Consider the following 15593-nt stretch of genomic DNA (forward strand, 5'->3'; position numbering starts at 1 on the left):
ACCTCTGGACCTCCATATCTAGTTCCACTGCTTTTTTTCCCACTGTCCCCCCCTCTAATTAGGGACTGACTTAGATCTGGGACACCAGGTGTGTGTAATTAATTATCAGGTAGAACAGAACCAGCAGGCTCCGGACCTCTAAGATAAGAGTTGAATACCTTTGCTCTAAAATGTGCTCATGAGTACTTGTGGCCTGTGCTGGTATGCCACAGTCTGGTTTCCCTCCATAGTATAACCTGACAAAGGTACTCTGAGGTAATTTCCTGTTTTGGAGTTGACAAATGGCCTGGCTAGGCTGCACTCTTTGGTTCAAGACTTTTGGTTGCCATGGGAGAATCTCAATTGCATTTCCTTAGGGTTTTCTCATTTGGTCAAAAGTCTGTTCTCTGTGACCCGGAAACTGATGTGGTTCGATGAGTGTGTGATTTCAGTGTATCCCACAAAAGAAGCTTTATCTGCCCCAACCCCTTTGAATCAGCTGTTGATTGTCGGAGTAGAAAATCATGCACGTTTAAAAACTATGCTATTTTATCAATATGACACGTGAGTGAAGGACCATCTCATTTCAAACAAGCACCTTTCTGTCCACCTTCCCTCCTCGCTACCTCATTACTTTTGAAAAAGGTGAAAAGGAGGAGAGCGAAGACACAGGAATTGAGCAAAGGCCCTTGACTCCTGTCCTTTTCAAAAACCTGAGGTGAGAGGGTTGGACCTGGTCGTTTGGTCTGCTCCTGCACATCAAACCGATGTGGGACCCAAATCCCTTTGACGGACCATTTTGATTTCTTTAATATACTTGCCATCACTCCAGGTGGTCAGCATTGCCGGTCAAAGTTTAGAAACTAAGCTGCCTGCCTCAAGGTACATACCTATCCAACTGCCCATGCTTACTCGCATATCTTCTGTACACAGGTTATGGACTCTTTTGGGCAGTCCTTGGACACCTAGACATACCAAGCATTGGATTTTCAGTAGTCTGGCTAACTATGTCTAAAACAAGCTGGCTAGAGTCATGGCCCCAAGTCCAGTGTGTCGTGTCCTCTTCGTAAGACCACACTGCTACTCATACTGTCCCTTTCAGAACTACTGTGGACCAAGCCCAATGGCTATGAATTAAAACAGTATATGAAAACTGTTTCTCTAGGCCTGGTTTTAAATGAGGCCCACTTAGGAGTTTTAGAGAATTAATAAATATAAAATGCACAAGAGACAAGTTTGTATGAATATGAATTCATTGTTCATTCATTCCTTGTTGGGAGAAGTAATGGTGCATGAAGGACCACTGAGCACTTTTTCTCTTAAATTATTTTAATTTCTTGTGTACACTAAAAGTAAAATTTACACACTTAAAGTCTGAAAAGAACCCGGACATGCATGTTAACCTTTTCACAGGCTCTTCAAGTTATTTTTTTTCCATAGGAATTTTCCCCATACATTTTACAGTCCATAGTACACAGTCTAAAGCCACAGTGAACTATGATTACATCCATTTCATCTTTACAATGTGCAAAATCCTCCTGGGAACAGGTTGACAGTGGTATAACAAAAAAATAGGTAGAGAATGTCAGCAAAACTAAACAAAAGAAAAATAACTTCATAAAAGTGTATAACCAGACACATGGAAGCAGAAATTGGTCCCTTATTCCCTTGTAATGTAGGCTGACCTTCACTCAGACCAGCTATACTGATAGTCATTCGTATAATTTCTGTCAGTGGTTTAAACCATGATTCCCCCTCTTTTTACCACCCGTTCCCAAAACAGAATAAAGTTCTAAAGAATAGAATTCAACACAAAACACAGTCGTCCGTGACATACCGCCATTTTCATGGCTGTTTGACTGCATCAATGGGAGACGCAAGAAAAACTGGCTACAGTTAAATCGCTTAACGAATGAGCATACATTAAGAGCGCATTTTTAGCCATGGGTTAAGAAATCAAGTTAAGAATCAAACCTAGGCCTTATGTAAAAGGACAAAACAAAACAACTAAGGCCATTAACACAACAGGGAAAACAACATTCAGCTGGATTTTGCAGGCAGTGTGGTTTCAAGTCACATACATTTACACACACATACGTAGTCATACAATGAGTGAACAAAACATTAGGACTGCCTGCTCTTTCCATGACTGACCAGGTGAAAGCTGTTTCCTTATTGATGTCACTTGTTAAATCCACTTCCATCAGTGTAGATGAAATGTTAAATAAGGATTTTTAAGCCTGGAGACAATTGAGACATGGATTGTGTATATGGGTGCCAGTCAACTTGACAACTGTGGTATGCATTGTAGAGTCCACACCCCGACAAATTGAGGCTGTTCTGAGGGCAAAAGGAGGTGCAACTCAATATTAGGAAAGTGTTCCTAATGGTTTCTACACTCAGTGTATATCCCACTTCACTTTACTCAAGCCTCGCTTTGAAGAGGTTCAACCAGTGTTTCATTTCCTCACAAAGACAAACATTGACACACGCCCGCCACAATGAGAAACGTAAAAGCCACCTTTGAAAACCAACACAATTCGTCCCTGATTATGTACACATTGATTCTCCTATCATAAACAAGCGGCCTCTCTCAAGGACCTTGATCTAGAAGTTAAACTGCTTTAACATGTTCTCTTGCTCTGCTATTGACAAAAGCTTAGCTTACAGGCTTAGCCTAGTCCAGGTCTGACTAAACATTCTCCATTCACAAGGACAAATCGCTAAATGCTTCACTTGATTAAAAAGATTAAAACTGAAAATAACAAATAAAAAAAGGGAGAAAATGACAAAAAAGGATGATGGTATGGAAGCAAAAAGGATAACTTCATGATATAGTGATAGAATGACAGACGGTGATAAGGAGGAGAAGAGGAGGGCATTGATGGAGTTGGGGCGGGGTGGATCAGTCGAGTGTGGGGTCAGGGTCAGAGGAGCAGCCCAGGGGGGTCAGCGTGGTGGGGAACATCAGCACCTTGGCCTGCATGAAAGACAGGTCTGGTAGCCCTGCAATCACCTTCAACGTCTCCTCACTTAGGTTCTCATCTTTCCGGGGCTTTCTGCAGAATCAGAGAGAAGGAGAGGGACACCAATTTTATTGGAGAGCACACACACACACACACAATGTATCCCAAATAGCACAATATTCCCTTTGTGGAGCACTAGGTTTGACCAAGGTGCAAATGGAATAGGGACACATTCTTTCATCCTTCCCCCTTCATTACATTAATGAGCCTCAATCAGATTCTAAATGGGCTTCGCCCCTTTCTCATGTGTCTTTCCTCACCTCCTTCTCGAGACACATTGGAGAAGGTCAGAGGGGAGAAAAAGGGGACACGAGGAATCAAGGAAAGAGAATTGAGAAACGACTACTACTCCTATCTGGGGTACTATTTTTAGGGCTCCCGGGTGGCGCAGCGGTCTAAGGCACTGCATCTCAGTGCAAGAGGCGTCACTACAGTCCCTGGTTCGAATCCAGGCTGTATCACATCCGGCCGTGATTGAGAGTCCCATAGGGCGGCGCACAATTGACCAAGTGTCGTCCGGGTTTGGCCGGCATTGTAAATAATAATTTGTTCTTAACTGACTTGCCTAGTTAAATAAAAAGGGTAAATAAAATGTAAGGGGCGTTAGAAAATCTGTCTCCATCTAGTAGACCAACAGTTTCAAAGGGTCCCCACTAGAATGTGGTTAAATTAAAGTCATTCCATCCCTGCATGTCTAGAAATACCAGGGTTGCTTGTCTCTGTTCACCATTTAACTAACTTTTGACTATAAAAAAGTATAAACTCTAACTAACGGCAAATATACTAACGTTATCCTTTTTATAGCATCATTGCTTACCCAATTACTACACACTGATCTGGTACTCCCTGTATATAGCTCCAATCTATTGTTCATTTTTATTCCTTGTGTTACTACTTCATTTTTTAAACTCTGCATTGTTGGGAATGGCTCGTAAGCAGGCATTTCACTGTAGTCTACACCAGTTGTATTCGGCGCATGTGACAAATAAAACTTGATTTCATGTTTGCGAGTGAGATGTTGGTTGTGTTAGATTTGTATTGTTTTGCTATTCTCATCTCCAAGGGCTGCAATTGACTCTGGTCACATCCCAAATGGCACCCTATTCCCTTTATAGTGCACTACTTTTGGTCAACGGTAGTGCACTATAAAAAAGGGAAGCGGGTGCCATTTATAATATCTGCTATTTAGCAGACGTTTTGATCCAAAGCGACTTAGTCATGCATGCAGGCATGTGCGCCGATAGCGGTCTACCTGTGCCCGAGCACCTGCCCCCCTTTTCCCTCCCCACTCGCCAATTGCCCTTTTATTTCGTTTTTTGAACCCACCTCCCCAAGTCGTCGTGACGTCGTCAAGTTCGCCACCCCGTTTTAGGACTATAATTTCCTCTTCATTATTGTGCAAATGTGTCTCCACTCACCTAGGCCTAAGCTATTGATGGATTCAAGACAAGGTCATTTGTATTCATCTCTGATGCTCAGTTCAATAGCCTGTCAATTCAATCATTTGTGCAGTATTAAAAAAGATTTTGCCACCAGCCATTTAAAATGATGTAGAATTGCATGAAATGTGTTAATAAAGAAGGCACATCTCCTAGACCCTAGTCTACTATAAATGGTCCCCATGTGTGCAACTTCTGTAAGCTCCTCTACTGCTCTATCCCACTACGTAAATGCAATGATACACAGGCAATACTTTAACATAAAAAAGGTTTAAAAAATAAATATATAATGCGCTCTGGTACCTCAGAGGTCCCCCCCCCCCCCCCCGCACTCACTTTGTTCCGGCACCTCCCAATTTACAAAATTAAGCACTGAACACAGGTAGTCTAGATTCTAACTAAGCACCATATACTAAAATATCCACACAAGCCACTAGCCAGCCATTTATCATGAGTTAGAAAATTATGAATATTAGGCTTTATTATGAAGTTATTAGGAGTAATGAAGAAAAATCACAATGAGTAAAATAATAATTGAGCTACCTAACTAGAAAATGTACACCAATCATCAACGATCAGCTGATTGGGAAAAGAGTGTGGGCTATGTCAATCATGTCTTTAGGAGGCACTGCAAGTAGCTTGCTTAAAAATGTGCGCTACAGAGGCAGTTAGTATGTTACGAATTTCAGGATATGATTTATTAATGTAGATTTTTTTTTTTTTTTTAAGGGGATTTTCATTTTGAGCACCCTGAAAGATTTTTGAGGAGCAGTAATAGACCAACCTGGTAGAGGTGCTGGTCTTCTCCATAGTAGACATAAGGCGGGCAAAGGCATCAGCCACACGGGTCCCAGAGCCACTGGGGTCCAGTTTAGCGGTGGTTAGCTCATACAGCTCCGGGTCCACACCTAACCACACAAACACATTATATTGGATATGTCCCAAATGGCAGCCTATCCCCTATATAGTGCACTACTTTGGTCAAAAGTAGTACAGTATATAGGGAATAGGGAGCTAGTTGAGACACATACATGGTCTACTAGTCCACTCAGAACAAGGGAGGGGGATGCACTTTATTAAACTTCAGTGTAGCCAATTCCCAGATATTTTGGTAGATATTCTGATTCAGTTGGTAATATAAACACAGAAAAAACAAGACCTTGATTTAGTGAGGTCAGTATCTAAAAGCGAAGACCAGAAGACATCTAAAACAAATAGTAGAAGAGAAAACTGAGTATGGCAGAGGCTCTTTAATAATTATCATTCCTCGCATCGTCCTTCAGTCCTCGCCTCTTTCCCAAAACTCATTTGGAGAAGATCCAAGCTTCCTCCTCTCTGACCTCCCCCAGTGCATTTTGACAGAGGTAAGAGGAATCGGGGAAAGAATAAGGCCTTATCCCAAATGGACTCCTAGACCTCTACACCCTGTGTACCTGTGAAGATCCATGAGGATTCAATCGGTGTAAGCCATATATGATAGTAGGTCAACCTTGCCTTACGATCAGATAGGTGGAATTATCACTATTGTTTTACCGCTATACAATCCTCTCCGGTCTCTGCATAGGGTGTAGAGGGAAACAGTCAATTTGGGATACAGACAAATTTATGAAAAAAATTATCTGGCAGTCAGGGGGTTAGAGTTTCCTGTGCTGACCTGGGATGGAGGTGGAGCTGCTAGGGCCAGAGTCCTCCACGGGCCCAAAGAAATCGAGGTTGAGCAGAGACGAGCCTCCGCTCGCTTGACATTCAACATAGCGGACAGGCAGACCGAGGCGGCAGTGGGTTATAACACAGAGAAGAAGTCAGGAAAGAGACGCACTTAAAAGACATGCAGCTGAGCTGGTCATTATTGTTAGTTACAAAGAAAGAGCACAGGGTTCGTGTTCAGTAGGCACGAAAGGTTTGAAAACATTTTGAGACTGAAAAATAAGAAACTCCAGGAGTTTCTTAAATCCAGGTAGTCCCTCCGTTTTATTCCATTTGATGCCTAATGAACATGACCCAGTGCAAGCTAACTGACGTAGCTGTGTTAATGAGAAAATACTGTGAGATTCTATCTACAGGTTAATGAAAAATCTGCATTGACATTTTGAAGTATGAATGGCATCATGGCTTTGTAGCATGAGCCGTGGCAGAACAAATTATTTAGCAATTTAGCTAAATGATTTGTTGCTAACAAAAGGCATAAGGAGAAGATTTGATGCGATAAATATATTTTATGCATCTGGATATGACAAGTGAAATCAGAAATGGTCCAATATGGCAATGAAATACACAAAAACCTGGCGCATGTGGATAAGAATTGTCTGTAATCTTATACTATAGTCTTTAAAACAAAATTCACGTAACGCTGTGTAAAACTATAACATGTAATGACCAATGGTTGATGAAATAAACATAAAATGATGTTGTCCAATGGAAGACAGCAGGCAAAAACAGGTCTAGGCTGCTTGTGTGTTTGGACAAAACAGATGGAGTGGTGGAAAAAAGGAATAGGCTAGCTCTGGATAGAGCCAATGGGGACAATTCATTATCTCAGCAGGTGGTTTGGAGGAGGGACCTACCGTCCAGGGGGTTAGTAAGGCCACTGCTGCTCCAGTCAAACTGGACGGGCGGGAGCACTTCCTGGTGAGGAGGAACAAACAAGCTCAGAAGAGGGTGGTGACACTCAGTAAAAGTGAACAGCTTTGTCAACAGGTGATTCGCCTATGCAGGTGGTCAGGAAGCCTGCTAATGGTCTGCTTCTATCCCAGGAGGTTAGTAGCAACTTAATTAGGGAGGACGGGCTCGAGGAATCAGTGGAACGGTATCAAATACATCAAACACTTGGCCTTCCATTCAATCTGTTCCAGTCATTAATATGAGCCATCCTCCCCTCAGCAGCCTCCACTGGCTTCTACCCTTACAACAACTCAGCAGTCTAAGGTTGAGTTCCTACCAGACTACATTGCAGACCGATGCCATATCTTACAACGCCTGGATAGGTATTTAACAAATCAGCTTACCACTTCATGGGCACGTTTCTCTGCCAAATATTACAATGCCCGGATAGGTATTTTATGTATCAGCTAACCAACAACATATGGTATAGCAATCTATCAGTCGATGACACAGTCGAAGATGTGCTTTAACAAAGTTAACCATTTTCACCGTACTGTCCAAAACGTCTTTCAAGATGTCAGGCATTCCCTTGGCAGCAAGAGCCTCTCGGTGGATGCTGCAGTGTACCCAAATGACGTCGGGAGCAACTGCTTGCACGAGTGTTACCACTCCACTATGTCTCCCTGTCATGGCTTTTGCGCCATCAGTACAGATACCAACACATCTTGACCACCAAAGTCCATTTGACATCACAAAGCTGTCCAGTACTGTCCAGTACTTAAAATATCCTCTCATGTTGTCCTGGTTTCCAGAAGAGGGTGTCTTCCTTAATTGACCCTCCCATAAACGTATTGGACTGTGCCAGGCCTGCCACGTATTTTGACTCATCCAGCTGTAACGCATAGAATTCACTGGCTTGTATGCGACACAGTAATTGTTTCAAAACATCTCCTGCTATGTCACTGATGCGTCATGAAACAGTGTTATTTGGAGGCATTGTCTGTATCGTTTTTTTGGCCTATTGTCCCAGCCATATCCACAGCAGCAAGAAGAGTGAAGTCCTCCACAATAGTATGGGGCTTGCCTGTCCTAGCCACTCAGGAGCTCACCATATAAGACGCTTCTAGCCCCTTCTTATTAATGGTACCTGTTGCTTTTATACGTCTTTATTCAAAAGTCGTCTTTATTCTCACTCAAAAAACTCCTGTGGCTTATTTTTCAAATTGTCATGTTTAGTTTCTAAATGTCTGTGCAAGAGTGAAGGTTTCTCGCGAGAGAATAACGGTTAATGTGATTGGATGTTAATTATTTTACATTGTGTTGTTATTTCACTGAACACTAGATGATTTTATTTTTGGCAGTGAAACGAGGCTACTCAGGCGAGAAAAAAACATCACCCAAATGTATAGTCCCGTTGGAAAATATAAATGTACTATTTGAAAATGTGAAGAATAAAGAAAATATGTATCACATTTTTATTTGGCGTAACCCCGACGGCATTGCACGTACCCAAGTTTGGGAATAACTGATCTAGCCAAATAATTTATCCAACTTGTTTGAAAAGCACCTCAGGTTCTACATTAGACCAATTACTGTAGAACACATACAAACACACTCTATATTCATTGTATACAGTTGTGACAATTGGCCTTACAGTCAATACAGCAGTGGAGGCTGGTGGGAGGAGCTATAGGAGGACGGGCTCATTGTAAAGGTTGAAATGGAATAAAGGGAACAGAGTCAAACATGTGGATTGACACTGTTCCATTTATGCCATTCCAGTCATTACAATGAGCCCGTTCTCCTATAGCTCCTCCCACCAGCCTCCTCTGCAATACAGTATACACCACCAGGGATCTCCAACCCTGTTCCTGGAGAGCAACCCTCCTCTAGGTTTTCGCTCCAACCCCAGTTGAAACTAACCTGGTTCTACTGATCAATCAATCAATTATTAGAATCAGGTGTGCTAGATTAGGGTTGAAAACCTACACGATGGTAGCTCTCCAGGATCAGGGTTGGAGAGCCCTGGTATATACTCATACGACTACTGATGAGAAGAAATGCATCTAAAAGGCCTGAAAAAAAAGCACAAAATATAAAAATATCAAAATTCCAAACATTGTGCCCCAAAAGGATCATAGTGATTCAATGTAGGAGTCCAACCTGGGCTGTGTCTGGTGGACTAGTGCTTATGATCTCTGCTGGGGCCACTGGAGGTACTTGTTGTGCTATGGACGTGATCATCTCTGCCGCTGATATGGGTTTTACTGGCTCTTTGGTGGGTTCCAGCATGCCCTAGGTAACAGAGAGGCAGGGTTACATCCTAAACGTACTAAATACTGGTATGTGTATAGGGTTGAACAATTCTGGTTAAAACCTGTTGTAACCATGTTGTAACCGTAGGACATGTCAGTAAAAAACATTTTGCAACCAGTTGGCAAAAATGTCACCAGTTTTTTCAATTTTATAATCCCCGAGTTAATTTGTCTCTTTCCTCCGTTTCCTCAAGAAGGGCAAAAACAATTGAGGGAGCAAGTGGGTGGTTTGAAGGGGGAGATGAATACATCCTTGCAGCATATAGTTAACTCACCAGGCTGGCAGCATACATGGGAACTATCACTGGCTGCTTCTTCTGACCTGTGAAAAGCTATGGGGAAACACAGAACACATTTCACAATCATTCCTCCTCTCTCTACTGCAAATAGTCTTAAACAACCTTTTTCCATTTGACAGACAAAAAGTTAAAACATTCTCGCAATACATCTGAAATACAATCACGGTTAGTGTTTTTTCTCTCACAGAACCATTAATAAAAAAGGACAAGGTCACAGAAAGGGGGAGAATGTCATGTCCCAAATGGCACCCTATTCCCTATAGCACTATGTGTTCTGGTCAAAAATAGTGCACTATATAGGGAATAGGGTGCCATTTGGGATAAAAGACAATGTGATGACTTCTGACTGGCTGCAGAACTCACAATGTTCCTAATGTCGATGCCCAGGGAGCAGAGTAGTGTCTTGTTGCTGTGCGAGCCGCCCCACTGGTGCCGCAGGCCAAATGCCTCGTGGATGTCCAGCAGTTGCCTCCACAACACGTCCCCCTCGGCCCTGTAGCAACGGACACCGATGACAAAGCAGGAACAAAAAAATATGTCATAGATATGTCATAGTAGTACGCAAATATTCTTGACTGCATAGTATACACAGTAACAGTATATATCTGTTGTATAAAAAAAAGATAGAGCAGACCAGAGTCTTTCTGTGTATTGATGAGATTGTGTGTAGTTATGGGATATTAGGGTCGAGGCGATATTAGCATCCCGATACTTGTTGACATCATGGCAAGGAAACAAAACATGCAAGCGGTTTAATTGCTTTAGGAAAACAGCCCTAATGCTGGAAACAAACATTATGTTGTCATCCAGTCACATCTGTTTATTTTCCAAGCTATAGCACACAATATTTTACATACAGCAGGTTATGGATCAAGGAGTTTGGCCTGCATCGTGTTTTCATTTTTGCCACAGAAAAAAATATTGCAATACTGGTATCGTCCCAGCCCTAATTAAAAAAGGGGGGTATTTCTCTCACCCATTGTCTGGCACACCGCTCATCATTTCATGCTCTTCCTGCTGTAACCTCACAGGAGGCTCCAGCAGGGTTTTGAGGGAGACCACCTCCACCCTCACCTGCGGAGCAGGTGCGTCGGGGAACATTTCCAGAAAAAGCTTCTCCAGCCGACTGCACAGAGCCACCTGGTATAACAAACACATGATAACGACCAACATTGTTGAATAAGACACTGGTTCAGTGATATAACAAACACTTAATAACAATCAATATTGTTGAATAAGATACGGGTTGAATAGGTCTTCTGTTATCACGCGTGGCAGCTGGCAGTTAGCTTGCATTGCTGGACAGGGTATGCACAATAAAATAGACAGCTCAGATATTCATGTCTGTTTCGATAGACAATAAAGCTGTATTCTATTATGTCCAACAATGACCGACACTGACGTGATTCAATCAACACATTTCAAATCTTTAATAAATTGTAGCGCTTGACTCCAATAGCAAGGACAAGGAGGGGCATTGTTAAATGGTATGTACTTGAAAAGGTGGAATTCCCTGTCTGGTCACATTCCAAAGGGAGGGCAGGTGTACGGCTCTCTGATAAACGTCATGAGAGCGTCAGAATTTCCCTAAGTGTCATTGAGCATACTTTTCCTGGATAGTACAATACAACAACATTCAATAGGGCACCTTCGATTAGTGTAAGAGGGGTTTTTAAAACACCACTACTTTTCTGTCAAGTATGCAACATTTCTGAATGCTAGAGGTGGTTCAGAAACAAAGCTGCGTGATGAGTTCTCTTGCCTTTAGCTGAGAGGCGTAATATGTTATTGTGGTGCGCTGGAGAACCGAGTTCAAACCCTGAGTGGTCAAACTCACACAGAAAAACTTACAGACTGACTGTCTCTTCTACTGATCTGATGGCTGCTGGATGAACGGGCTGCTACAGGTTCACTCTCCTGCCACTCGTCTTCACCCGTTTCCAAAGGAGCATTGGCGGTCGGCTCCTCTCCAAATGCAGCCCAGGAATTTCCCTCCCCTTGACCCTGTACAGGCTCATCAAAGGCATTCCAACCAGCATCTGGATCAGGGTTCGCACCAACAGGAGCCGAGCTAAAGTCGGCAAAACTGTTGCTGCTGGGAAAATCCGCAAACTTTCCCCTATCTTCATTCTCAATTGCCTTCCCACCACCAATGTGGCTATTGGGGGCGTCAAATTCACCAAAGTCCTTGTCGTGGTCCACTAGTTCCTGTGTGGGAGGTGCAGGTTGTTCCTCTAGTTGCAACTCTGGCTGGTCAAAGTCAGCAAAGCCCTGTCCGCTAAAAGAGCCCATGTCCCCGAAGTCTCCAAAGTCACCAAAGTCTTCACCGTCGTCGTCGTCCTCCAGCAGCTGGCTGTGGTCGGCAGGCGTGGCCGTCTCCTCTTGGAGCAGTGGCGAGGGCACAGAGCCCGTCGTGCTGATGTCGCCGTACTCCTCAAGGGCATCAGTGGACAGCGGTCGGCCGAAAGACGTTTCGGTCTCTGTTTCTGTTTCGTTTTCGGACCCAGACTTTTCGTCTGCTTGCTCGCCATTCCCATCTTCATCGTCTGTATCGGGCGAACCCCTGTTTTCACTGACACCTGCCTTCTCTTCTTCTGCCTCCTCTTCCGACTGCTCCAAATACACACCGTTCTGGGCAACCGGTTCGTCAATATAAAGTGCCCTGGAGGCAGAATCCTCGCCACAAACCAACTCTTGGGTAGAATCCTCACTACAAACTTTCTCTGGGGCAGAATCCTCACTAACAATCACCTCAGTAGCAGAGTGCTTGTGTGCAAAGTCCGGCTCTATGTTCCTCCGCTCAGAGTTAGCAGTGTCTCTTTCAAAGCCCCCGTCCCCGTTGCTCAAGCCTTCATCAGTGTCTCGAACCTCAGCAAGGTGCGATAGAGAATCAGAGCCAGCGATGTCATTGGATCCAGTTGTAATGGGAGTGTCCCTGACGACGTCCCCTGACCTGATTCCCTGCTCTACATTAGAGTGCTTCTGCTGCCTCTGCTGCTGGCAGGTGTCCTCTGCCAGCCGTTCGTCCCGGTTGCTATTGTCCAAGTTCTCGCTGGTGAGGTTTGTCACCTCGCTGGAGTATCCTTGAACGTCTACATTAGGAAAAGCAGAGAAATCCGCAAAGTCGTCCTCGGGGCTGCTGGGAGGGCAGTTGTCGGCACACTCTGTGGTGGTTCCTTTCTTTTTAGAGTGGTTCGAATTCTGCAAAGATGGGATTCCCTCTATTTCAAAAGTCACAAAGCCGTTGGTCAGAACTTCCGGGACCCCACCATTGCAGTCGACAGGCTTGTCTATGTTGTCAGTCTGACCCCTCCCAGATTTGTCCAAGGAGGTAGAATGATTATTGGCTCGAGTGTGGTCGGCAAGCTTTTTTAACTCCTCCACATTCACAGTTCTCTCCAAAGGACTGTCGTACTGACAGCCTCCCGGCACAACACCATTTGACTTGGAGTTGGTGCGCTTGACCACGGGACCCCTTCCCACGGGACCTGAACTGAGGTTTGACAACCTAACCACCCCTCCATTGTTGAGGAGTTCAGGTGGTGAAGTGGCAGCCAAGGCTGGGGTCTGATTGAAGGTCGCTGGGGTGTCAAACTCATTGAAGCTGGTGCTGGTCGGAACTCCAGAGAAGCCCCCAAAGTCCCCAAACTCCTCGTCCTCTTCCTCAGCTCCGTCCTCCATTGGGGGTGGGGAGGAGGAGTACATGCGGATCACGTCCGGCTCCATGGTCCTAAAGCTGTCACACTACGCCTTGAGGTTACACCTGGAGAGTAAAGACACTAGTCAGTGTGACCAAACAATGAAGGGCATATAAATGCTAGAAATTACACTATTTCCCTCTTAAAAACACATTTCTGAAGGCTAAACGGTCAGAATTTACAAAACGACAATGTGTTAGCCTACAGACCTAGAAGCGGTCTCTGGGGGAGGATCTTGGCTGTCTAGGATCTTGGCTGTTTTCTTTGTCTGGTGTGTTGCTTCAGCCGTAAACCCAAATTAAATTACCAAAGCTCTCCAGACTAAGAGTGGACAGATTGTTTTCAAATTGACAGTAATTAAGTGATAATGGTGAAGTGGTGTTGTGATGTAGAAAAGGCCCGAAAGGCAATGTTGAGCACTCATTTCTTATGACCTACCTAAATAGTAGCAAATGAGAACTGAAAATGAGCCACAATTTATTTTATCAGTACAAATATTTGTTGTGTTAATCTAAACTGGCCTAATTACTTCAACCAATGAACTTTGTACCCAATTTGTGTTCGCATTGACCTAAGTGTTGTGTGTGTGTAGTATTTGTATATTGACATAGGCCCGTCAAGATATGTAGAATGCCTCCTTTTGAAATATTAGATTTAGAGCATAGGCCTAGGCGTGTTGTGCCTCCAGGTGTGATCCATTTCTTTGTCCAGCTGTGATCCATTTCCTTGACAATTTTGAATTCATCACTAAACCAGACATAGGGCATAGACTATTGATGTTCTTTTTGGATGCTCAAGGCTGAACTTGCACAATGCACTTATAAGCCCACAGTGTGCTTTACTCGCATCCAGACTAGAGCTCTGAAAGTACAGTTCTGAGTCAAAACTGGACACAAATATGGACATGTTTCAGAACAGAGAATTCATGCCCACGAAGCCTTGACTAGATATCTTAGGCCTAGTAAGCCTTGCCATGAAACCTTGGAAGGCATTTGAAACATTGTTAAATCTCTAGGCTACTTGAAGTGGCTTCTGATACTGTGTATGAAAGCAAGATGGCATTAAAGACAAATGATCTGATATGATAGCTATTCACAACAAATAACACTGCCTATTGCTTTATTATGGGCTCTGTGATTGCATGATATGGTATGTGTTATAATATGTTGTATCATAAACATTCATAATGCAACATGAATCTCTTTATAATACAACATTGTTAACTAATTGACACATCAGAAACAGGTGTCCTCAAACCCTATGTCTTGTCCAGCTAGTTATTCATTCACCAAATTAGACTGTCTGTCAACAAGCCTAAAACTGACAGGTGATGACAGACCACTATCTAGAAACCTCTGGGTAAGCAAAACAAAGAAAACACGCAACCCTTCCTATGATAATTTGTTGCCGACTACCCACAACCTAGCTATTTAGCTAAATTGTAGCCGAGCAAAGATAGGTAGCTAGTTAGCAACTCGAAACAAGTTAGTTGCTAGCCAAATAGCTCACGTTAACCAGATAGTTAACTAGCTAGCTGAATAAATCATGTTGATTATGCTAACAGATAAATTACCATACGTGCCATTCAGGCTTAGGCTAGAACGGAAAACAGGCCATGGCTGGCATACACCGTACTCTCCATCAGCTGGGGAGGACAGGGGGATAGTTAGCTAGCTGGCTGTTAGCTAGTTAGCCGAGATACGTAGCCTGTGTAGTTAGCTACCACTAGCCAGCACAAATGGCGTAGCTAGCAAGCTAATAACAACAACCTGGTAGCCTATGCGAATGGATAGCTAACTAGCAATAGGCTAAATTATGAACATATTTTTTGTACATTGATTCGATATGAGGACAGGAGTGACAAAGTAACTAGCTAGGTAGGTAGGTAGTTATGATGCTAGCTAGCTTGCTAATACACTGACATTTTTAGTTAACGTTAACTGTTAGCTAGCTATCTATGAAGTTGTCCTCCCGTCTCTCGCTAGCTTGCTTTAGCTAGTCTCATCGTATCCGGGTTGGTTGGCAGTGTACCAATAAACATTTCGGCATACCTTAAGATCTTGACCATTCATTCCCATGGTTCAGATGAAGTGGACACTTGTCAGACTTAAAACAAGACAGCAAAGTAGTTTCGCTCTGACTGAGAAAACTAGGTTGAGTCAGCCGGTTATGATGATCCTACTTTGGCTCCTTCTCTCTCCGAATATTACCCAGCATGCAACAAGAGCTTTTGGTT

The 15593-nt window shown here is 43.4% G+C and overlaps 1 protein-coding gene across 2 annotated transcripts; it reads right to left on the reverse strand.

Annotated features, from left to right (window-relative positions):
* Positions 1-1290: 1290 nt before the first annotated feature.
* Positions 1291-15593, reverse strand: LOC109865680 (aftiphilin). 2 transcript variants are annotated; one of them, XM_020454048.2, is made up of 10 exons: positions 15409-15593; positions 11511-13422; positions 10636-10799; positions 10023-10152; positions 9636-9692; positions 9209-9340; positions 7009-7069; positions 6099-6182; positions 5229-5352; positions 1291-3038 (listed from the first exon to the last, which is right to left on the reverse strand). In XM_020454048.2, exons 2-10 carry the CDS (start codon positions 13383-13385, stop codon positions 2885-2887), a joined length of 2781 nt encoding a protein of 926 aa, XP_020309637.1. In that variant the 5' UTR covers positions 13386-13422; positions 15409-15593; the 3' UTR covers positions 1291-2884. The 2 variants fall into 2 exon arrangements, with proteins under 2 accessions (XP_020309637.1, XP_020309638.1); XM_020454049.2 differs by lacking the exon at positions 6099-6182 and having other exon boundaries at positions 15409-15592.

Source organism: Oncorhynchus kisutch, linkage group LG20 (genome assembly GCF_002021735.2).
Source record: "Oncorhynchus kisutch isolate 150728-3 linkage group LG20, Okis_V2, whole genome shotgun sequence".
Classification (NCBI taxonomy): Eukaryota; Metazoa; Chordata; class Actinopteri; order Salmoniformes; family Salmonidae; genus Oncorhynchus; species Oncorhynchus kisutch.

Excerpts from the sequence above, each read along its gene's own strand:
- LOC109865680 (XM_020454048.2), bottom strand. The coding sequence starts at position 13,385 with ATGGAGCCGGACGTGATCCGCATGTACTCCTCCTCCCCACCCCCAATG. Across the intron at positions 7,070-9,208 it reads GTCCACCAGACACAGCCCAG|GAAGTGCTCCCGCCCGTCCA; the intron begins GTTGGACTCCTA and ends CCTCCTCACCAG. Across the intron at positions 6,183-7,008 it reads CCTTACTAACCCCCTGGACG|CGAGCGGAGGCTCGTCTCTG; the intron begins GTAGGTCCCTCC and ends TTGAATGTCAAG.